The following is a 24,479-nucleotide window of genomic DNA, read 5'->3' on the forward strand; positions in this document are numbered from 1 at the left end:
AGAACCGGGACCCATCCTTCGAAAAGAGCACACAGTGCCACCCATTGAGCAGAAGCAGAGCAATCTCCAAATGCATTTCCATCACCCTGTGTGTGTGTGTATATATCTGTTATACTGTTTTAGAATGAAAGCAGTTTATGTATCTAATCTTCCCATTTGAAGAAGTCATAAATATTGGCCAAATGCACTTATAGTTTATTAAAGTGGTCAAAAGTTTAGTCGTTGGCCCCATGATTCTAGCATGCAATGACGACTACATCTATCTTGTGACTACGAACTTGTTGAATACATTTGCAGTTTGTTTTGGTTGTGTTTTTCCCACACAGAAACTGAAAGGTGAATAATGTGTTTTGTTATTTTGGAGTCACTTATTGTAAATAAGAAAAGTAAAGTAATGTTTAGTTGGCGGATTGACTTTTGCTTCCCTCCAGGCCTGAGGGAACACACTTTCTAGTAGGCTTAGATTGAAGATATGGCAAATAGTTGTGGCAATATCGTCCGCTATTATCCTCCGTCATTTTCCATCCAAGTTGTCAGACCCCGGTGGCTTGTCATTGTTGATAGACAACAATATGTTTTCATCTCTTCACACTCAGTTTATGGAATTCAGTTACCGTTCTTGTCTTTCATAAATTTGGTCAGATTACTTGGATGTGTAGTGTCAGCGTTTGTTGTTGTCATGTTATGCCTCCATTTCGGTAATCTTGCCAATGAAAAATAAATAAGTAGTTGGCAATATCAGTCGGTTTTGTGAGACTGAGCCATCTGATTCATTGAATAATACAACTGAGTTTGCCTTTTTTTCAAAATGTTAATTGAAGGTGCGTCCACAACTTTTTTCTATCGTTCTTGTCGCATTTATCTTTGTTTCATAGTGTAGTTTCTTCATTTAATTCCAGTTTAGTCACGATTTTCTTCATTTGCAGTATTTTTTTTCAATCGGTTGTGCAAGCCAAACTTATTTGCCATTCCTTTTGCCACATCACTCTTCAACGATATCATTTTCGTAAAGATGTGATCAATACATCTTCAGCTCGGAAAGTCGGAGCTCTAGAAAGATGCCAGAGTTCCGACTGGAATTCTAATTGGATGTTCAAACCGATTTTTCCCAGTTCTGAGCTAGTTTTTCTCAGAGTTCCCAGTTGTCTTGAATGCACTGAAGTCGGAGATTTTCGAGTTCCCAGTTGTTTGAACGCAGCATAATCAGACTATTCTATACCCTATGAAAGTGACATTTTCCAGGAATGAGGAGCTATAGGAGGACAGGCTCATCGTAATGGCTAGAATGGAATGAATGGAACGGTATCAAACCTATGGAAACAACATGTTTGACTCTGTTCCATTCATTCCATTCCAGCCATTACAATGAGCCCGTTGCCCTATAGCTCCTCCCACTAGCCTCCTCTGGTTTACATAATACTGGTTAACCCAGAACTAAAATCTCAATTTATGTTTACATAGTGTTTCCACAACAAATTAATGTGTGCATAATCTGTTACAAAATTCTAATACAAAAATTCAGTCACTTAAGAACAAAAAAAATGCCATCTTCAAAGTGATCCCTTTCAATTGCTACCATGGTTATGCATATTCTTCTCATATATTTTTCTTTTAGAAACATTTACATTTGGGCCTGTCCATATAGGTTAATTCCCCTCAGTGTAAATGGTTAAAACTATAATTTTGATGCTTAGCTGGTCAGTCCTTACATCCATAGCTCAGTCTATGAATTTGAGTGGTTACATTTCTCCATTCTAATCCCTCAGCTGATGTGAACACTTTGTTGTTGTTGGAATCCCAAATTGCTCTTTTAATTAAAGTACAATATTTTATGGTTTAAAAAACTGTTTGCTGAGTAATAAATCCACAGTCACAAAGGAAGTGTATGTAGATCCACATGTTTTTAATCAATGCTCAACATTTCACCATGAAAATCATATTTTATGCAACACAGGAAAATGGTAAGACTTTGATCTTCAATACTTTGGTCTTGTTTATTCAGCAACTTCTTTTCCCTGTAAGAAGAAAGAAATAATATAATGGATCAGTAATAATAATGAACATGATAAATATATGGATAGAATATAATGGATCAGTAATAATAATCAACATGATAAATACATGGATAGAATATAATGGATCAGTAACAATAATTAACATGATAAATATATGGATAGAATATAATGGATCAGTAACAACAATCAACATGATAATACATGGATAGACTTGGATAGAATAGAATATATCAAGCATTTAGTGCTCAGTGCTCAGCTTGGATTTTCAATTTTGAAGTACCAACAGAATTAACCTTTCATTTTTTGCCCTTCCTGAAATGTGCTGCTTGGTGATCTTAAATACAGCCGAACCAGTGTAAAAGGTCAGTATTGACCTCTGTGAAGACTGAATCATAGGTGGTGTTGATGTGGTCATATCTGAACATGAGTCAGGTACAGGTTTAGCAGCAGTTCTGTACCTTTCCAGAGTCACGGGTCTTAGCTCTGAGCTTGTTGACCTGAGTCTCAGCAATGTCAGCACGCTCCTCAGCCTCCTCCAGTTCATGCTGAACCTTCCTGAACTTAGACATGTGCTGGTTTGCTGCTTCCTCCTGGGTGAGGAAAGGAGAGGGAGAGCAGAACATCAGCATTTAAAGTTTGAAGCTTCAGGCAGCAAATTAATGTTCTGTTTTTAAAGATATTTAAAAAATAAAATACAAGATTACAATGTATACAGGGAGCTGGATGATACAGCAGAGGAAGTGAGTGGCAGAACAGGGGATCAAACCACTGCCTCCAGCACGATCACTAGACCAGCCCCTGGTGCAGCTAATTAATATTCAACCTCATCTCCTATAAGTTGGTAACGAATAGGAGGCATTTAGAAATGTGCATAATTTCATCAGCATTTACTTGCACTGTCAATTGTCATTGTTGACTGATGTGTTGTTGCTGAAGCAACAGTTTTGTCAGTGACTCACCGCTTCCTCAGAATGCCTCTTGTAGGCCTTCACTTTCATCTGCAGCTTATCTACCAGGTCCTGAAGTCTGCTAACGTTCTTCTTATCCTCCTCAGTCTGTGGGAAAACATCAAAGAATCAATGTCAGTATAGTTTTATACACAAACCTCTCTGTGTTAGTGTCAAGTGTGTGAAGAATACACTTTCTCTTACCTGGTAAGTGAGTTCCTTGACTCTGCGCTCATACTTGCGGACTCCCTTGACAGCGTCTACACCTCTTCTCTGCTCGGCCTCCACCTCAGTCTCGAGCTCACGCACCTTTGTGGAACAAACACATTTAGGCATTTGAGGTGGTGAAACAAATCTTTGTAAAACAGAGGATGAGTCTTCTACCCAGTCAAGGAGGCACAATTGTTGTCTTTCATTATGCACTTTTCCAAGTGGTTCCCAAAGTGGAATTTACACTTAAATTTGTTCATGAATATTGCTAGCAACAACAGATGAAACTACCAAGGATCTGTGGAACAAGATTAGAAGGTCCAATACAATACAGTGTAATATTATTAATCCACTATTTATGTTCTTAACCCTTAGATGTACAACATGGGCCTGGGAGGCTCACAGGGATACTAGTAGGCACATTATTCCAACAATTGTAAAAAATAAAAATAATAATAATAATAATAATAATTCTTCTTGTAGTTATAATATATAGGACTCTTTTTTTTATTTGATCGATTTTGTCATGCATTTATCAGTGTACGTTGCAGTACCAGTATGGCCAATAGAGGCCGCCACTCGCCTGTTTGAATGTTACGAGTTTGCTTCTGTTATTGGGGCTTGCGAAGTTCGCCAAGCTTAAATGAAACAACTAGATAAATACATTTGTATATCTTGACTTTATTTGAAGGTCTTGGCTCCAATTCTTCTCAACTCCATAACATAAGAGTAATATATTCCCAATGATTTTGTTTTGAACATAATTGCACTGTAATTTATGCTTTAAAACTGGAAAATATTCCCTCTGATGCCAAGAGAGGGGAATGTCAAATGTTCTTTCCCAGGGGCCAAGACCTGATTAGTCCGACCATGCACTGCTGAAGTCATAGTAAAACTGTGTGGAACTGTTCTGATATTATGAAGGGTTCCCTGATGCAAAAACATTTGGGAACTCCTGATCTAGGTGGGTTAAATGAGAGAAAGTCATTCCATAATTCTCCTGTGTATTTTACATTATCAAATACTTTTCCAGCAAACTGTCTTTTAATCGAACCCCAAATCAACCCTGCTGGTAACTCACCCTGGACTCCAGTTTCTGGAGCTGCTTCTTGCCTCCCTTCATGGCCAGATTCTCAGCCTCATCCAGGCGGTGCTGCAGGTCCTTGACTGTGACCTCCAGGTTCTTCTTCATCCTCTCCAGGTGAGAACTGGTGTCCTGCTCCTTCTTCAGCTCCTCAGCCATCATGGCCGCCTGGAAAATTATTTTTTATTTTTATTTCACATTTATTGAACCAGGTAGGCGAGTTGAGAGTTCTCATTTACAAGTTCTCATTTACAACTGCGACCTGGCCAAGATAAAGCAAAGCAGTGCGACACAAACAACACACAGTTACACATGGGAAAAACAATCGTACAGTCAATAACACAATTGAAAAGTCTATATACCGTGTGTGTAAATGTAGTAAGATTAGGAAGGTAAGGCAATAAATCGGCCATAGTGGCAAAATATTTACAATTTAGCAATTAATCAATGGAGTGATAGATGTTCAGACGATGAATATGCAAGTCGAGATACTGGGGTGCAAAGGAGCAAAAAATAAATAACAATATGGGAATGAGGTAGTTGGGTGGGCTATATACAGATGGGCTGTGTACAGGTGTAATGTTTGGTAAGCTGCTATGACAGCTGATGCTTAAAGTTAGTGAGGGAGATATACGACTCCAGCTTCAGTGATTTTTTACAATTCGTTCCAGTCATTGGCAGCAGAGAACTGGAAGGAAAGGCGGCCAAAGGAGGAGTTGGCTTTGGGGATGACCGGTGAAATAACCCTTCTGGAGCACGTGCTACGGGTGGGTGCTGCAATGGTAACCAGTGAGCTGAGTTAAGGCGGGGCTTTACCTAGCAAAGACTTATAGATGACCTGGAGCCAGTGGGTTTGGTGACAAATATGAAGCGAGGGCCAGCAAACGAGAGCATACAGGTCGCAGTGGTGGGTAGTATATGGGGCTTTGGTGACATATCGGATTGCACTGTGATAGACTACATCCAATTTGCTGAGTAGAGGGTTGGAGGCTATTTTGTAAATGACATCGCCGAAGTCAAGGTTCAGTAGGATAATCCGTTTTACGAGGGTATGTTTGGCAGCATGAGTGAAGGATGCTTTGTTGCGAAATAGAAAGCCGATTCTTGATTTAATTTGGGTTTGGAGATGCTTAATGTGAGTCTGGAAGTAGAGTTTACAGTCTAACCAGACACCTAGGTATTTGTAGTTGTCCACGTATTCTAAGTCAGAACCATCCAGAGTAGTGATGCTAGACGGGTGGGTGCGGGCAGCGATCGGTTAAAGAGCATGCATTTAGTTTACTTGCATTTAAGAGCAGTTGGAGGCCACGGAAGGAGTGTTGTATGGCATTGAAGCTCGTCTGGAGGTTTGTTAACACAGTGTCCAAAGAAGGGCCAGAAGTATACAGAATGATATTGTCTGCGTAGAGGTGGATCAGAGAATCACCAGCAGAAAGAGCGACATCATTGATGTATACAGAGAAAAGAGTCGGCCTGAGAATTGTGGCACCCCCATAGAGACTGCCAGAGGTCCGGACAACAGGCCCTCCGATTTGACACACTGAACTCTATCTGAGAAGTAGTTGGTGACCCAGGCGAGGCAGTCATTAGAGAAACCAAGGCTGTTGAGTCTGCCGATAAGAATGTGGTGATTGACAGAGTCGAAAGCCTTGGCCAGGTCGATGAATACGGCTGCACAGTATTCTCTTATCGATGGCGGTTATGATATCGTTTAGGACCTTGAGCGTGGCTGAGGTGCACCCATGGCCAGCTCGGAAACCAGACTGTATAGCGGAGAAGGTGCTGTGGGATTCGAAATGGTCGGTGAACTGTTTGTTAACTTGGCTTTCGAAGTCCTTAGAAAGGCAGGGTAGAATAGATATAGGTCTGCAGTTTGGGTCTAGAGTGTCTCCCCCTTTGAAGAGGGGGATGACCGCGGCAGCTTTCCAATCTTTAGGGATTTCAGACGATACAAAAGAGAGGTTGAACAGGCCAGTAATAGGGGTTGCAACAATTGTGGCATATAATTTAGAAAGATAGGGTCCAGATTGTCTAGCCTGGCTGATTTGTAGGGGTCCAGATTTTGCAGCTCTTTCAGAACATCAGAAATCTGGATTTGGGTGAAGGAGAAATGGGGAGGCTTGGGCGAGTTGCTGTTGGGGGTGCAGGGCTATAGACCATGGTAGGGTTAGAAAAATGCTTATTGAAATTCTCGATTATCGTATATTTATTATCGGTGGTGACAGTGTTTCCTAGCCTCAGTGCAGTGGGTAGCTGTTGAGGAGATGCCCTTATTCTCCATGGACTTTACAGTGTCCCAGAACATTTTGGAGTTTGTGCTACAGGATGAACATTTCTGTTTGAAAAAGCTAGCCTTTGCTTTCCTAACTGCCTGTGTATATTGGTTCCTAACTGGTCGTTTCACCGTGGTGCATAAATTGGTGTTTAATTTATGCACCAATTGGCACCAATCATGACATCCCTCTGAGATCTTTGTTGTTCTTAACCAGTTCAGCTACCATTGGACCTTAGGAACAAATCAAGATGATATAATTCAAGGACTCACGTCAGTGATAGCTTTCTTGGCCTTCTCTTCTGCATTCCTGGCCTCCTGGACGATGTCGTCCACCTCTCCCTGCACCTGCACCAGGTCTGTCTCCAGCTTCTTCTTGGTGTTCAGAAGGCTGGTGTTCTGAAGGAGGAAACAAGACGATTTGTTTGACTCTCAAGAGAACTTAGAATGCTGAAATAAAGAAACTCTCAAAGCAAGATGTGTTGAAACTTGTTGTTTGGTTGAGTTTCATTAGAAATGGCTTTTGACCCATACCTGGGAGTGCAGCAGTCCAACACGCTCGCTGGCGTCTACCAGCTCAGTCTCAGCCACTTTGCGGCCTCTCTCTGTCTGCTCCAGAGCAACTCTCAGCTCCTCGATTTCAGCCACCATCAGACCGTTTCTGCGCTCCACCATGGCTGCCTGCTCCTTCATGTCTTCTGCGACACGGACGGCATCATCAAGGTGCAATTGGGCATCCTGTGGTTCACAATGACATACGTTCATTAGGACTTGTGGATGAAGGGGTGATAGGATGGGTGATAGAAATGTTCACTGGTAAGAATTTACCCAGTATCCCTAACTTTCTACAGTGCATTGTCCACTCTATTCAATTCCTCTGTTCTATTCTTTTCTACAGATTCACAAACAAATCCCTCTCCATGTTCAGGTTTTTGAGCCTGATGTCCCAGTCCCTTTACCTTGAGCTGTCCCTGGACATTCCTCAGCTGTTTCTGGGCCTCAGCGGCCTGCCTGTTGGAGTGGCTCAGCTGGATCTCCATCTCGTTCAGGTCTCCCTCCATCTTCTTCTTCACCCTCAGGGCATCATTCCTGCTCCTGACCTCAGAGTCCAGGGTGCTCTGCATGGAGTCAACCACCCTCTGGCTGTTCCTCTTGATCTGCTCCATCTCCTCGTCCTTCTCAGCGATCTTCCTGTCCACCTCACCCTTGATCTGGTTCAGCTCCAGCTGCACACGCAGAATCTTGGATTCCTCGTGCTCCAGTGTTCCCTGGACAAACAGAGGCAGTCAGGCCAATTGTGTTCAATATATTTGGATGTAGGAATTAAATATATATGTACAATAAACTCCATTACAGAGAGTATTTCACTATAGCTGGCATTGGTTAGTTAACACTGCTTTCCCCATCAAACAGCTGTAGTTTGTACCTCAGCCTCCTCCAGAGCGGTCTGGATCTCAGACTTTTCTGTCTCCACGGTCTTCTTGGCCTTCTCCAGCTCATGGATGCTCTTGCCAGTCTCTCCGATCTGCTCAGTCAGGTCAGAGATCTCCTCTGCACACACATACAGGAGCAGTTTAGACTTGGGAGGGTTTCAGTGGATATGCCAATGTGCTGAATTTGACATTAAATCATATTAACAGTTAATACATGAACAGCTCTTCATAGGATCTTGCAAATCGAATCGCAGACCACTTATTTGGAATGTTCAAAGGAATACCAACTACAAGAAAAATATATACAAATTATACTGAACATGGCTTTTCTGAAATGGTGTAATATTAAAGTTGATGATTACAGTTCCCTCCATTTTCAAAACGCTAGTCAATATATATGAGCTAACTAGAACTTCTGTCAAATGCTCACGTTGCAGGTTCTTGTTCTCTCTCTTCAGAGTCTCCAGATGATCCAGAGCCTCCTCGTAGGAGTTCTTCATCTTGAAGAGTTCAGTGCTCATAGAGCGAGCCTCCTTCTGAGCTCCTTCCAGCTCAGCCTGGCCCTCCTCATACTTCTGCTTCCACTCTGCCAGAACCTAGGAGAATCCATGGAATTTTCATGAGAAGTCATAGATGAAGAGTTATTGAATTAGAAATAAGAAAGAATTATACAATTGATAAAAAATATAGGTTTATTCATTTTCACCTTGTCAAAGTTCCTCTGCTTCTTGTCGAGGTTGGCGGCCAATGCGTTGGCTCTCTCAACATCAATCATGAGGTCCTCCACCTCTCCCTGCAGCCTCTGCTTGGTCTTCTCCAGGGAGGCGCACTTGGAGTTGGTCGCCTCAATGGTCTCCTCAGCATCCTGCAGACGCTGGGCCAGCTTCTTCCTGTTGGACAACAGAGGGTGTTTTAATGGAGTGAGAGATATGTTACAATACATATTGATGTAACATTTTCTCAGAGCCCCCTACCACCCTCACCATCCACACCATATCTGTTTTTCTGTTGCATGCGACTCACTTGGCCTCCTCCAACTCCTCTGTGCGCTGGATGGCATCAGTTTCATACTTAGTCCTCCACTGAGCCACCTCACTGTTGGCCTTGGACATGCCGCGTTGCAGCTCTGCCTTGGCCTCCTGCTCCTCCTCAAACTGCTCCCTCAGGAGGTCACAGTCATGGCGGGCAGACTGGACACCGTGGGCCAGTGCGTTTTTAGCCTGTGAGAGAGAAAGGCAAAGAATAATTAGCGAGATAGTCAAACAAATTATGGAAAAAAGTCTCTGAGGGTGGAGAGACAGTAGAAGTCTCTGAGGGTGGAGAGACAGTAGAAGTCTCTGAGGGTGGAGAGACAGGAGAAGTCTCTGAGGGTGGTGAGACAGTAGAAGTGTCTGAGGGTGGAGAGACAGTAGAATTCTCTGAGGGTTGAGAGACAGGAGAAGTCTCTGAGGGTGGTGAGACGGTTGGAGTCTCAGAGGGTGGCATAGTCTCAGTCTATATGAAGATATAGGTATAAACTCTGTGGACTTGGAGTCCATTTTGGGTCCCTTACCTTGACCTCCTCCTCAACCGCCCTCTTCAGCTCCTCCACCTGCTGGGTGAAGGCCTGTTTGCCTCTGGTCAGCTGAGACACCAGTGCTTCCTTCTCCTCCAGCTGGCGACCAAACTCACCTACAGGGACAGAGGGACATCTTGTTAATAGGATCTCTGTTCTCTAAGATTGAACATTTATTCTGAAGTATCGTAGGGCATTGTTAGGTGGTGAATATTACAGTATAAACTATGTGGATACAGCCCCCAACACAGTATTGTATTTGCTGAAGGAAAGGATTGGGTTGTTGTTCATTGTTGATGGTACCATTTTCTGTCAGGAGTCTGGCTCTCTGTCCGCTGATGTCGTTGACCTGGCGAACATTCTCATCATTCTTAGTCTTGAGCTCACTCAGCTGGTCCTCAAGAGTACGGCACATCTTCTCCAGATTGCCCTGTTAGTGAAACATGTTCCATCATTACTTTATATATGTGACTCCTGTCAACTTCAGTTCAGTTGAATGATGATGTAGTTGACCCTCCTCAACACTGCTTGATCAAAACATCACTACTCACCTTTGCCTTGGCGACGGCCTCCATGTTGCTGGAGAGGTCATCAATCTCCATCTTGTACTCGCTCTTCTCCTTCTCCAGCTTCTGCTTGACGCGCTGCAGGTTGTCGATCTGCTCCCCGAGCTCAGCCACACTGTCGGCCTGCTTCTTGCGCAGAGCGGCGGCTGTGGCCTCATGCTGCAGGGTGGACTCTTCAAGATCACGACGCAGCTTCTGGAACTCAGCCTCACGCTTCTTGTTCATCTCAATCTGAGCAGCAGTGGCGCCTCCGGCCTCCTCCAGCCTCTCGCTGATCTCCTCAAGTTCCCTGGAGAGATCGGCCCTCTGCTTCTCAACCTTAGCCCTGGCAGCACGCTCAGCCTCAATTTCCTCCTCCAGCTCCTCAATACGGGCCTAGAACAGGGGACAGGAGCAGGGGGATGAACACTACAATACAGTTGAAACAATTGAACTCCACAAAATAATAATAATATGTATATTTTGTATAAATGTGTTTAATACGAAGCCAGTTACACTAATATATTCAGTAGACAGTGTCCCATGCAGGAACCAAAACCACAATGTTAAGAAACACCATCTTCCAACCTACTCAGCTGTCAGAAGCCACCTGGAAAAATGTTTGCTACCAGAATAATGGTTTTCAGGAAATGATTAAAGTCTGTGCTTTTCTGTACTAGAGCTTATATCCTGTACTGGACCTGGAGTTCCTTGATCTTCTTCTGCAGCTGAGCTCCCAGAGACTGCTCATCCTCAACCTTGCTGAGGAGCTGGGTGGTCTCAAACTCCTTCCTAAGAAACACAAACACTTTGATTGCAGAGTTGGTTTTTGTTCAATAGTGTAAAGGGAGAGGATCATACCATTCACTTTCCTTACTGAATCAAATGCTAATTCATAATTACAATAATTAGCCAAGAACAACCATTATAGCAGGTAATACTGTTGTCATTTGTTTGTGTTTACTTCTTGATTTTCTCATCAGCTTGCTGCTTGTCATTCTCCAGGTCCATTATGGACTCCTGGGCCAGTTTCAGATCTCCCTCCAGCTTTCTCTTGGATCTCTCAAGGTCCATACGGAGCTTCTTCTCTTGCTCCAGAGAACCCTCAAGCTAGAAGATGAAAACACATATATTGTTAAAATCTAAACAACTGAAGATAATATCATCTTACATACTATCATGGCCAAAATGTCAAACTCCACTCACGTCGTCCACTTGCTGTTCCAGCTTGGTCTTGGCCTTGGTCAGAGTGTTGACTTTGTCCTCCTCTGCCTGCAGGTCATCCAGTGTCTGCTGGTGGGCCTCTTGGAGGGCTTTCTTCTCCTTGGTCAGCTTGGCAACACTCTCATCCATAGACGCCATCTCCTCTGTCAGGTTTTTAACCTGTAAATGGCCACAACATAATTATAATTATACATAAAGGAACAATTTAGTTTGTTAAATATTGCATTCATTTAATTTAGATTAGAAATGAATCAACATCTACTGTACTATAGATTCAACACTAGATGGAAGTGTACACCATGGCTATGTTTCGAATGGAAGTCATAAATGAGGGCGATCAGAACATGCAATGAATGTTGGAAGTACCCCGCAACTGAAATTCTACTATTGTGTCATAATATTTCCTGCACCCACAATACAACTTGAATTCCATTTCTGTTAAGCTATGTTTTGAGTTGTTTAATGTTTGGATTATTGTTGGTTAGACTGTCTATAGTAAGACACAAGACCTTGTTTTCAGTGGCGTGCTTCTCCTTCTCCACTTTGGCCAGGGTGAGCTCCAGGTCATCAATGTCCTTCTTCAGCTCAGAGCACTCATCCTCCAGCTTCCTCTTCTTGGCAGTCAACTCAGCATTGATCTCCTCCTCATCCTCCAGCCTCTCGGTCGTCTCTTTGAGTTTGGCCTCCTGCTGGATCTTGCTCTTGATGAGCCCCTCACACCTTTCCTCAGCATCATTCAGACTCTCTCCTTCCTGGTTTCAGAACAGGAGAAAAAATTCAGCGACCAAACTTCCTGTTTCAAAATATACACTTTAGTCAAAAAGGTCAGAGCAAATTAATAGAAATATCATGAAATATATACAATATATAACATGGGCATTAAACATGTGTGAGTCAGCAACATACTTTACAGTGTGTTCATATATGTGTGTGTTTATTCATGTGTATGTAAATGTGCCCATATGAGGGTAGTGTTTCACTCACAGATGCGACTTGGAGCGCCAGGTCGTTCTTCTCCTGTGTCAGGGCCACCAACTTCTCCTCCATTTGCTTCTTTGTGGCCAGAGCCTTTGCCAGATCTGTCGTCATCTTCTCATAATTCTCCTTCATGTTGGCCAGCTCCTTCTCAGTCTCAGCGCTCTGCAGCAGGGGCTTGATCTTGAAGTACAACTTCATCCATGGCCAGGTTTTCACATTCATGAATGAGCGGATGTTGTACTGGATGGCGTAAACTGATTCTCTGGTCGACAGAAAGAATAGAGTGTCATGGTGAGTGACATGGTTAAAGCTACACTCTGTGACTCGAAGAACAACAAAATGGGGCCCCACACCACTGTTTGTTTACATGGTGAGTGATTAGATGATGGGATTAGATGAACAACAAAACAGAACCACCTGTCATTGTTTGTTTACAGCTGAGGAAGGGGGCTAGGGACATGTAACCTCTCCTAAATTCACAGATAGCGGACTAGATGAGGACTGACAGGTTATGCTAAGCTCATGATGCATTTTATATTCTTCCAGAATGAATGGGTAAATACCACACATTTAAATGACAGTTGAACAGCCAAATCCCAAACTGCAGCTATAAAGCTAGAATCCTTAGTTGCTACATCCATTTCTGGACTAAATGAATGAACCCAAAAGCTTTAGTAGACCATTATAAGATGTACTTTCTCATTCTGAACAACTCACAGCATATACAGTATGTAATCATAATGCATTAGATACAGGTGGTTGACAGAAAGCTTTGCCAAGATGTCTACTATTCCTCACCTCCTCTCCATCATCTTGCTAAACTCTCTCCTCATGAGGAATCCACGGCTGAGAGCCTGGACCATGCCGACCAGAGAGGCCAGCTTCTCATCTCTCATCTCCTCCAGGACACCCAGCAGACCGGCTTTGAAGAACACCTGAGACACAGGTTAACACGGTCAATGGAACCACAGATGGTGACAGATAGAAAGGGTCAAACCACTAGATTGATTTAAACAACATTAACTCTGCTATGGTTACAAACAAACCATGGGATGGGTTGTTTCCAAGTTGTTAGTTATTGTACAGTTGTATATTAATAATGTACACAGATACAGATAACTGCAGCCATACCACTCTAACACAATGCACATGATAATGACTTTAGTTTATCTTCTATATTTGTGATGCATTACTGAAGAAAAACACTACAATGTTTTTCCACCTTTTCAATTAGTTAAATGAAGAAGAAAGAACAAAAGGATGGATAGATCACCTGGAGAGATGTTATACTGTACGGGTTTAACATTTTAAACACAGTTGACAACATAGTGGTCAAACACAACTTCAATGATAATTTAAACCCGGACCATATAAAATCTCTCCAGTCAGCTTTTACTGGGGGTTTTAACTGACCTTGGTGTGTCCAAACTTGTAATCCTCGTGATTCACATCAATGGACCCAAGCAGCTTCTCAGAAGCCTTCTTGTTGTCCATGAACTGGCCCTCAGGGATGACACTGGCATTCAGTACTTTGTACCTGAATGAGAAGACAGTTTTAAAATATGCCAAGTTGTAATTAGTTGGTTGGTTATACAGTGAGGTTCATAATGATCAGCACCCTTGATAAAGATTAGCAAAATAGACTGTCTAACATGAATAACACAAATACTGAGCTATATTGTATGGTCTAAAAGCTTTTTGGATTAAAAAAAATATGTATATGAAGAAAATAAACCCAAACCTACTGTAAAATATGGTGGTGGATCTCTGATGTTATGGGGCTACTTAATGTCAACTGACCTGGGGGCCTCTTTAAGGTCAACGGCATCATGACCTTTACCCAGTACCATGACATTTTAGCCAAAAACCTGGTTGCCTCAGCCAGGAGGCTGAAACGTGGCCACGGGTGGGTATTACAGCAAGACAATAACCCCAAGCACACATCAAAATCCACAAGGAAATGGTTCATCAACCACATAATCAACATTTTACTATGGCTATCTCACTCTCCAGACTTGAACCCCATTGAAAACCTGTGGTTTGAATTGAAGAGGGCCGTCCATGAGTGCAGACGATGGATATCAAGGATCTGGAAGGATTCTGTAAGGAGGGTCCAACATCCCTCCCATTGTGATCTACAATCTCATACAACATTCTAGAAAAATACTCAGTGTCCTCGTACTGAAAACAGGGGTGCCAATCATGATGAACCCTATCTTGAAATTAAATATGAATTGTTGAACAAAATCTCTTTCTCTGAGAAAGTCATAATAATATTGTCACAAATGTTTGACCGTACAATATAGCTCAGTATCAGTGTTATTTGATTCAGTCTTTTCTGCTCATCTTTATCAGTGCCAATATTTTTTTTTCTCTCTCTCTCTCTCTCTCTCTCTCTCTCTCTCTCTCTCTCTCTCTCTCTCTCTCTCTCTCTCTCTCTCTCTCTCTCTCTCTGTGTGTGTGTGTGTGCGTGCTTGTGCGTATGTACCTCTGCTTGAAGTCAGCATAGATGATTCTGCTGGGGAAGCCCTTTCTGCAGATCCTGATACCCTCCAGTACACCATTACACCTGAGCTGGTGGATAACCAGGAAGTTCTCCATCAGACCTGGTAAAACAAAACAAGTCTCTTTTAATACTAAAAAACAGATTAAAGATTGGGATCGTTAAGGTTACTGATACTGGACTGATAAGATGACATATTTAACTCAATATTTCTTGTACCTGGAGTCTTTGACTCGTTGGGGATCAGGCAGCGCACAAAGTGAGGATGAGTGCTCCTCAAGTTGGTCATCAGCTTATGTAAGTTCTCCTGTAAGAGGGTTACAAACCATTTTCTCAGACATCATTTTTGATAATCAATGCACCTTTTGAAGGACTGAATATAGACATTTCAAAAGCTCACCCTGAACTGGGAGGACACAGTCTGCATGGAACCACCCTTCTTCTTGCCTCCTTTCTTGGCTTTATCTGTTAAAATGGGGGAAAGTAAAAGATAACTAGAAAAGTACATTTCCTAGAGGGGGTGGAATGAATATAATAATTAGAAGATTATGTAAGAAATCTAGAGTGGTCTTGTCTTCAGCAAGCGCACTAATTATAAACCATTAACCACCATCATTTCTGATTAACTTCACACTTATCTCGAGGCAAATGCTGCCAATGGGATTATGTTATATAATACCTACTACATGATCAAATTAACCAAGTCTATGAGTAAATCAACCTAGTAATAAACGTTGAGAAATTGTGATACATTCTAAGACTTTAAAGAACATTTGGGTCTGAGTTGTAACTAGCGCTTAATTAAATATTGTGACGTGATGCTAGTCTTACCCTCAGGAGGGGGAGGGGGATACAGGGCAGCCAGAATTTTGACTGCGGACTTCCCGTACAACTGACATACTGAGTCGTTCAGGGGGTCCTTGTTCTTCTCCAGCCATCCAGTGATGTTGTAGTCCACAGTACCGGCGTAATGCACCAGGGAGAAGTGGGCCTCTGCCTTGCCTTTGGCAGGCTTGGGCTTCTCAAACGCCTTTGTTTTGCCAAGATGCTGGGCGTACAGCTTGTCCTTGAAGGTGGTGTCTGAAGACTTCGGGAACATGCACTCCTCTTCAAGGATGGAGAAGATGCCCAATGGCTTCACGAAAATAGATGTATATCAAATTAGTGATATTTCCATTTAGGATCACATTAATTCCTTTAGTAAACATGCTATTACAGGATTATATTAATTTAGAGGAACATAATAGGAAACATATTGAGATCTCAACAGTCAGATGCTGATAATATCTCACGCAGCGCTCCATTTGAGCTTTGCTGTTGAGGTCCATTATAATCATCACAGACAGCTTACCTTCTCAATAAGCTCAATGCAGGCAGCCAAGTCCATGCCGAAGTCAATGAAGGCCCAGACGATTCCCTCCTTCTTGTACTCCTCTTGCTCCAGGACGAACATGGTGTGGTTGAAAAACTGTTGCAGTTTCTCATTGGTGAAGTTGATGCACAGCTGCTCCATGCTGTTGTACTGTTGATGGAGTTTTAAAAGGGATAATTTCATCATACAAGACTGTAATCCATCTCAATCAGAACTAATTGTCTTGTTCTGGTCTCATACTCACATCAAAGATCTCAAACCCGGCAATGTCAAGCACACCGATATAGAACTGTCTTGGATTCTTGGTGTCCAACATCTCATTGATACGGATGACCATCCACAAGAACATCCTCTCATAGATGGACTTGGCCAGAGCACTGACTGAGTTATTAACCTGCAATGATAATACCTCAAATTAATACATTAGCTATTGACCATGTCTGGTGATAAGACCTTGGGATTAACAGCATCACAATTTTAAAAAAGCAATGCACTCATCCCCAAAATATAATTACGGTGCTCAGAAAATGTTAGATGCTGTGTTTGGCCGCCTTACCTGAGCCACAGTCTGTCCCTTGGTCACATACTCGTTGCCGACCTTCACTCTGGGGTAGCACAGAGCCTTCAACATCTCAGCTGAGTTCAGGCCCAGCAGGTAGGCGATTTTATCAGCCACTGGAGAGAGAACCAACAACAACAGACTCAGTGACACTAGATCGCTTGTTTCTGATTTCACACTGACAAAATAGTTTGGATAACTTTTTTTGTGAGTTAGGTTTTGATTTTCTCCCATATTCATAATTTCAAATCATTTCTGGAGTTTGGAATTTGGTTTCCAAAAACTCTCCTGCATGACTTTTGTAATGGAAATTCTCCACTAAAGACGAACACTCAATGTAAACGAATCCTTCTTTATTAAGAGTAACATTGTTAGACTAAAATGAAAACAATGCCTTCCAATAAGGAGAAAGTTATCATGTTTGTTTTGTTTCTCAACCTTACAATAGGGGTAAAAGCAGAACATTGTTTGAGAGTGATCCATGTGTATTAGCAGTAGTGATTGAGAGGGTTTTCCTACTCGGAAAGATGTCCTAGTTGAAGGAAACTGATAACTCGTGTTCTTCTGAAAGGGGAAAGAACACTCACTTAATGGTGTTGAATGACCTTTGCTCTGACTTTCTGGTGAGGCCTGATCACTCAAAGGCTAGAGACACTGGGTGTGATTTCAGTATAATATGTAAATGCTAGTAAGTAGTGTATTGCTGTTGTTGTTTGACTTCAATACACATTTCACCAGATTTGGTCTGCTGTTCTCTGACTCCCTGACCTTGTAACTCTGCCATGAGGTTGCCGATATGATAGGGGGAGCATAAGCCAATTTGCAAACAGTTGTAATTCTCTTTGACATTTGAAATGGTTTGAACAGTTGTGATTCTCAGGTGAGAGTTTCGTCTGCTTGGGGATATTGAAATCGGGACATTATCAAGTGCCATCCACATTGACAGGCATGAGGTCCATGTGTACCATCGTGAGGATAAACTGCAACGCTATCTTAAGAAGAAAACAAAGAGACGCCAGAAGAATGAGTGCCGGGAGGGAGGAGGGGTGGTCAACCGTTACCTGTAACTGATTTAGGATTGTCCAAAATGGTTTATTTGGGGGTATTAGGTTGATTGTGGGGGTCTGCACACATTGAAATGTTATTTAGTCATTTAGACTAGAAATTGAGATACTGATGTGTCACTAACACTCCACTGGCGACAGCTTCTTGAATATATGACTTGAATTTAAGACTCACACACAGACACTGGCAGAATGTACATCTAAAGACAGGAGTGTATACATGTACTACATGTCAACATATAGTATATTCATATGATATTTCTAGCATTAACTTTGTCCTTGTCTTATGCATTGGGTCATTTATCAGTAGTTTAAAGTATGATTCGGGAAGTGGAGAAGGAGAGAAAATGATTAAACATGTATTCTTTATCTTCCCTGTTCAAGGCCATATGTATTCTAGGTGGTGTGGAACATGTGAGTGATCACCGTTCCAGATGAGGGACTAATTATTTGACTTGGCCACGTTTTAGTATGTTTCATAAAGTGCCCTAGTAGCAGTGATTCATGTGTTATGGGTCAGAATGATCTTTGTGCAACTGTATTTGTGGCCGATGGCAAAGTACAAAGGAGGTCTGTCTCTGAGACAGAATATTTCCACAAGAGTGAGATAGGAGTTATATCGTAGAGCTAACTATATAGATTGTGAACTATAGCTTCACTGTTTTGTATCATTATATAAATTGCTTATTCTCAAATAGCTGTTTGTGTATGAGTCTGAGTCTGAGTGTCTGTGAGTGGGACTCACCCTCTGTGCCGTCTGGCTCGGCCTGCTCCTCACGCTGCTTCTGCTTGAATTTCAAGTTTCCATGGTGCACTACAGCTCCTGTCAGCTTGTAGATGCCAAGCTTCTCCTCATTAGTGAAGCCCAGGATTGTAATGGCTTCCTGGAATTAAAGAGGAAGTACAACAGTGATGAACTGAACGGTAGTTCGGTCAGTTATGCTACAGTTCTGTGCTGCTCACTGCAGAACAAATGGGATGGATAGATTTGACTCTTGGCCAACACATTAGTAGATGGCAGCACAAAATGAGTTTTACACAGTTCCACAGGACACTTAGTGGTGCTCTCTTGTGGATGTCTTACATGTATGTGCCTGAAGGCGAAGTGTGAAGGAATGAGGAGTTCCTTTACGTACATGCTTAACTAACACAAGGCCTTTAGAATCAAACTAAAACATACATGAACATTCCTAGCAAGTTGGAATTTCACAGTACATTCAGTGTGTATGGTGGTCCTATCCATTCCATATCTAGAGTTTTGTTAACCCTTTGTTTTACTCACATCTGTGGCATCCAGCTCTTCATTGTCATTAATGCTGGCCACAGTGATCTGTCCCTGACTGCACATGGGGAAGTCGTAGGGGTTGGTGGTGAGAAGCGCCAATTCTGTGGACAACAGAGAACAGCTTGTCAGTTAAATCTCTGTCCCACCTTTACAGTATCTCTCCCTTCTTTACTCAATAGATGGACTCAATGATACATGTAGTATATAATGAATATCATCAAAAGAGGAGACTGAGACTTGTGGACTAGTGCATCACAGTGTATTACTTGATAGATATTTCCCAGAGACCCTCCAAATGTCTAGATGCCTTGTTACCTTGGATGTACTCATTGTAATAGTATTATTAGTGTGGACTATGAATATTTTTAACAAGTTCCACAGATGGGGGTGGGAATAATTTCCCCTAAAACTATACTTTGTCGTACCAACTAGCTCAGGTTTGTGGCCTGTCATCATCTGGAAGAAGATGTGGTAGCCTCTCTCATCGGGCAGCTGGAAGGACACTCTGGACTTCTCCAGCAAGTCTGAGGGAGAGAGAGAGAGAGAGAGAAAGGGAGAGAAAAAAACACAAGATGAAATCAAATCTGATGATATGATCTCCTAAAAATAATTTGTGTGAATTTAGGAAAGTGTTGAGAAACATTCAAAACCAACTCACAGGTTTCAATATCAGCTTTAGCCAGTTTACCAGCCTGGAAGTGAATCCTGATGAATTTACCCTGTAGTAGAGCATGGGGGTTAGAAATAGGTCAACAAATGAATCTAAACTTTTACTTTGATAGACCCCTTTAAAAGTTACAGTTTGTTGGACATCTATTGATTTAACAATAGGGAACTACTGAAATACATGTTTCCAATATAAGGTAACTTCCACAGTATGTCCTTCATACTTACAAAGCGAGACGAGTTGTCATTCCTCACTGTCTTGGCATTACCGTAAGACTCCAGCAGAGGGTTAGCTGCAATGATCTGATCCTCAAGAGACCCCTGATTGAGACAAACACAAGTTTCTCAGAAACGGGAAAAGTGGTAAAGTTTGTTTTTCTCAATGACTTGAACAAATGTCTTGAAACATGATTCACAGCTGGAAAAAAAGTTTTCTCAGAAAACCATACTGAAGTGTGATTAAAAGACATAAGAACAACCTACCTGCATTTTGTTGGGGTCTGCTTCCTTCTTGCCACCAGACACTGCAATGGTGGCAAAGTACTGGATGACACGCTTGGTGTTGACAGTCTTTCCTGCACCGGATTCTCCACTGGTTTATATGACAGAGAAACTGGGGTTTTAGTTACATGTTTGAGTGTCAGATTGTCTTTCACTAAGAAATAGCATAGAAAAATACCTGTTTTCTGACATAAGTAAATCATTAACAAATATTCCCTTTCATCGACTCGTTATTACACATAACCTGATGCTCTAATCCATTCATAATGTCATGTATTTCATCACACCAAGTGACCCAACTTATTACAATAGAAACACTTTCTCAAGTGACATTTTAGTAAACAACTTACGTAATCAGGACGGACTGGTTCTCCTTATCTGGAACCAAAAAACACATTGCTTATCATACTCAAGCAACATTCAGGGGACATTATTAAATTCATAGCATCATCACGAATTTCAATTTGGAACATTTTCCAGCAAATTGTTCTAACCTAGATGAGAAAACTCTGAAGCATATTTGAATTGGATTTGATTTGATTTTACACCCAACTATCCATCCGTCCATCCATCCATCCATTAGTACTTATGGACTTTGAGATCTATATACACTTATTGACATCCATAGAGCTCAATTTTTATGGATTGTCTATCCATGTGAGAGAAGACGACTCGGTCTCGACCTTTAAGTCCGGTGAAATTCTCCTGTCTTAGCTGGGTTCCTGTATGAACTTAAGCATTCTATCTCTCTCTCTCTCTCTCTCTCTCTCTCTCTCAGACTCTCTCTCTCTTGGAGGAAGACCTGAGCCCTAGGACCGTGCCTCGGGACTATCTGGCTTGATGACTCCTTGCTGTTCCCAGTCCACCTGGTCGTGCTGCTGCTCCAGTTTCAACTGTTCTGCCTGCGGCTATGGAACCCTGATCTGTTCATCTGACGTGCTACATTCTGTATTTTGACTCTCTCTCTCTCTACCGCACCTGCTGTCTCTACCTCTGAATGCTCGGCTATGAAAAGCCAACTGACATTTACTCCTGAGGTGCTGACCTATTGCACACTCTACAGCCACTGTGATAATTATTTGACCCTGCATGTCATCTATGAACATTTGAACATCTTGTATGGCCTTAATGGCCATATACTCCTATAATCTCCAGCCAGAAAAGGACTGGCCACCCCTCAGAGCATGGTTCCTCTCTAGGTTTTTTCTTAGGGTGTCTTGGGTTTCAGGCTGGGTTTCTGTATAAGCACTTTATGACATCTGCTTATGTAAAAAGGGCTTTATAAATAAATGTGATTGATTGATCCAACCATCCATCCATGAGAGCTCGTACCAATCATCATGAACTGAAAGGCGTTGTCAGAGACGGAGAAGATATGGGGTGGAGCCTCCACCCTCTTCTTCCCTCTGTAGGCGTTGACAACCTCTTCATCGTACACAGGGAGCCACTTGTAGGGGTTCACCGTGGCACAGAAGAGCCCAGAGTAGGTCTGGATGAAAGCATAATTAATTTAGGAGATTAACAAAGTCAGATTGACATTTACCTGGATTTATGTGAGGATGTGGGTGTACTTTGGTAAACTGATGTGGGTCTACTGTATTGATATGTTTTGGTTTCTACCATTTAATTATGTGTAGTACTGTATGTGTGTATTTATTATGTTCATGTATGTGTGTGTTTGTATGTGCAGGTTTCTTACATAGATCATCCATGCTGCATAACGCTCTTTGAGGTTATACAACACAGAGGCTTCATTCAGGTAGGTCATCATGGCCATGTCCTCAATCTTGTCGTACTTAGGGGGGTTCATCTCATAGATGTCTGCCTCTTTGAACTCTTTTCCTTCCTGAAACAGTCAGAAATCTAGATTACAACACAGATCAAACTGGACATGACTGAATGCTTTTTGCTCATTAAATACAAGTTTAATCATTTAAAAAATGTATATCCACATTTAATCCAACTACTTTGTTATCACCCACTGACACATAACTGGAGATTCTTGACTAGTCATCATGAGAAATTACATATCATTTTAAATAGCAGCATTAAAATTGATGTCTTTGAAGTTTATATTTTCTCATTTCGATGAGTTTTCAAGAAATTGAGTAATTGCACAAACTTGAATAGTTTTCTGATCAGACTTACCTCCTTACTGCCGTCAGGGTTTGTGACTGTTACAGTACACTTCCCGTCGGCCCTGGCAGTGACCAGACCCTTAAGGTACAGCTCCACCTTGTCTGTCACATAGCAGGCGTTCTTTGAATCAAAGGGTGCGGCTTGTGCCTCCATCCGCTCCTTCTCAGACTTACGGAGGTATATGGCAGCCTTGCCGTAGGCTTGCATCTCAGCGTCCGTACTCATGGTGACGGATAACTAGGAAAGAGATGAAACAAGAAACACGATTGACTCTGTGGTGCTTCCTCCCCAGTCAACAGAGTTAGGTGAGCGGTATCTCTAACCAAATATTCTCATCACTTTTTATGTGAAGAGTCAAACCATGTCTCACCTTCTTTTCCCTCCTACAGATGAATGTGTACTTCTTGGAGGACCCTGTGACACATGAGAGAGTTGTGAAAACCCACAAGTCTAAAGCCTTATCATTGAACCCCTAAAGGAATAGAAAACATTTAACTCAATCATTACATGTCAAATTCAACTACAGGTGCAACTGGTAACTTTCATTTACTACACATCCAGACATTCTGTCAGGAATTCAAATAAATTCCCCTGAAAACCCAGTTACATTCTAGAACACCCTTTCAAGTGCAGGAGCACCACTTTTGACTGTAGATGAAAGTCACAGATTTGAAGTAAAACACATAATAAAAGCAACATTATTTTTAATGCCACTTGATTTAATATTGTAAAATCTTACAGAAGTCAATTCAAACAGTGCAGTTAGCTACTGCCTCCGTTGCTGAGTACAAAGATGAGACAAATGTACAACTCTAAAGAGGTGGAGAGGTCTTACCACAGAGGAAGAAGGTATCTGACTCATGGATGCTGGGGCCTCAGCCTCCTTATATCTGGTTGGAAGTGCCAACTAAGCAAAAGTTAATTATGGACCACTCTGGGAAAGGACATGAATTGGATGAGAGACCTCTGTGTGTCTGTGTCTCACTAGCACCTCCCACTTCCAGGAGCACCACTCTCCCATTACATGACTTTTTAATGTTTGTCTCCGAATTGAATTTCAATGAATTAACATAAATGAGATTTCATTACTAATAGTTAAAACTGTAGTGGAATCCATGTTGCCCCACTACCCTGAAATAGTTTTCATTAAATCTAATCTGACTTTATTTAGTTCCATTTTAGTGCCATTAATCCTCATCAACAACTTAATATATATGTTCACCTGTTATTGATATTGTTTATCTTGTAAACACATCTGAACTGTCTCCTCACCTCATGCTTGTGATGTAGATGGTCGTTACCTCGTGCTTTGCTCACTTTGATGTATCACCCTGGTGGAACCATATTAAATGAATATTTAAAAGCTCAGAAACATTTAGGCTTTCAGTAACAGCTTATAAAACTGTTAAATATAATATTTAGGTAAACTATATATAAACATACATACAAGTATGTGAACACCCCTTTCAAATGAATGGATTCTGATATTTCAGCCACACCCAATGCTGACAGGTGTATAAATTCGAGCAAACCGCCATGCAATCTCCATAGACAAACATTGGCAGTAGAATGGCCATACAGAAGATCTCAGTGACTTTCAACGTGGCGCTGTCATAGGATGCCACCTTTCCAACAAGTCAGTTCATCAAATTTCTGCCCTGCTAGAGCTTCCCCGAGCAACGGTAAGTGCTGTTATTTTGAAGTGGAAACGTCTAGGAGCGACAACTGCTCAGCCGCGAAGTGGTAGGCCACAAAAGCACACAGAATGGAACCCGCCGAGAGCTGATGCACATACAAAGGCTCTGTCCTTGGTTGCAACACTCACTATCGAGTTCTAAACTGCCTTTGAAAGCAATGTCAGCACAATAACTGTTTGTCGGAAGCTTCATGAAAAGGGGTTTCCATGGCCAAGCAGCCGCACACGAGCCTAAGATCACCATGCCCAATGCCAAGCGCCAGTTGGACTGGTGTAAAGCTCTCCGCAGTAATGTTCCAACATCTAGTGGAAAGCCATTCCAGGAGAGTGGAAGCTTTTATAGTAGCAAAGGGGGGACCAACTCCATATTAATACCTATGATTTTGGAATGAGATGTTCGACGAGCAGGTGTCCACATACTTTTGGTTATG

The 24,479-nt window shown here is 42.0% G+C and overlaps 1 protein-coding gene across 1 annotated transcript; it reads right to left on the reverse strand.

Annotated features, from left to right (window-relative positions):
• Positions 1–1,882: 1,882 nt before the first annotated feature.
• Positions 1,883–23,229, reverse strand: LOC109887642 (myosin heavy chain, fast skeletal muscle-like). Its single transcript, XM_031817910.1, has 41 exons — positions 23,188–23,229; positions 22,723–22,824; positions 22,362–22,589; positions 21,913–22,059; positions 21,546–21,702; positions 20,564–20,591; positions 20,196–20,304; positions 19,941–20,033; positions 19,705–19,765; positions 19,472–19,570; positions 19,044–19,147; positions 18,507–18,645; positions 16,695–16,813; positions 16,383–16,532; positions 16,118–16,288; positions 15,598–15,901; positions 15,167–15,231; positions 14,986–15,073; positions 14,752–14,869; positions 13,677–13,800; positions 13,062–13,198; positions 12,270–12,525; positions 11,795–12,037; positions 11,268–11,444; positions 11,026–11,171; positions 10,763–10,853; positions 10,068–10,457; positions 9,820–9,946; positions 9,514–9,632; positions 8,985–9,181; positions 8,668–8,851; positions 8,392–8,557; positions 7,955–8,079; positions 7,488–7,796; positions 7,063–7,266; positions 6,802–6,927; positions 4,254–4,424; positions 3,167–3,271; positions 2,975–3,070; positions 2,474–2,605; positions 1,883–2,015 (listed from the first exon to the last, which is right to left on the reverse strand). The coding sequence occupies exons 1-41, from the start codon at positions 23,212–23,214 to the stop codon at positions 1,995–1,997; spliced, it is 5,955 nt and encodes a 1,984-aa protein (XP_031673770.1). The 5' UTR covers positions 23,215–23,229; the 3' UTR covers positions 1,883–1,994.
• Positions 23,230–24,479: the final 1,250 nt, after the last annotated feature.

This window comes from Oncorhynchus kisutch, unplaced genomic scaffold (genome assembly GCF_002021735.2).
Source record: "Oncorhynchus kisutch isolate 150728-3 unplaced genomic scaffold, Okis_V2 scaffold1193, whole genome shotgun sequence".
In the NCBI taxonomy this organism is placed as follows: domain Eukaryota; kingdom Metazoa; phylum Chordata; class Actinopteri; order Salmoniformes; family Salmonidae; genus Oncorhynchus; species Oncorhynchus kisutch.

Coding starts and splice junctions, on each gene's coding strand:
- LOC109887642 (XM_031817910.1), bottom strand. CDS start 23,214: ATGAGTCAGATACCTTCTTCCTCTGTG. Junction 20,305..20,563: donor AACCAGTCCGTCCTGATTAC/GTAAGTTGTTTA, acceptor CATATAAACCAG/TGGAGAATCCGGTGCAGGAA. Junction 19,148..19,471: donor CCACAAACCTGAGCTAGTTG/GTACGACAAAGT, acceptor TGTTGTCCACAG/AATTGGCGCTTCTCACCACC.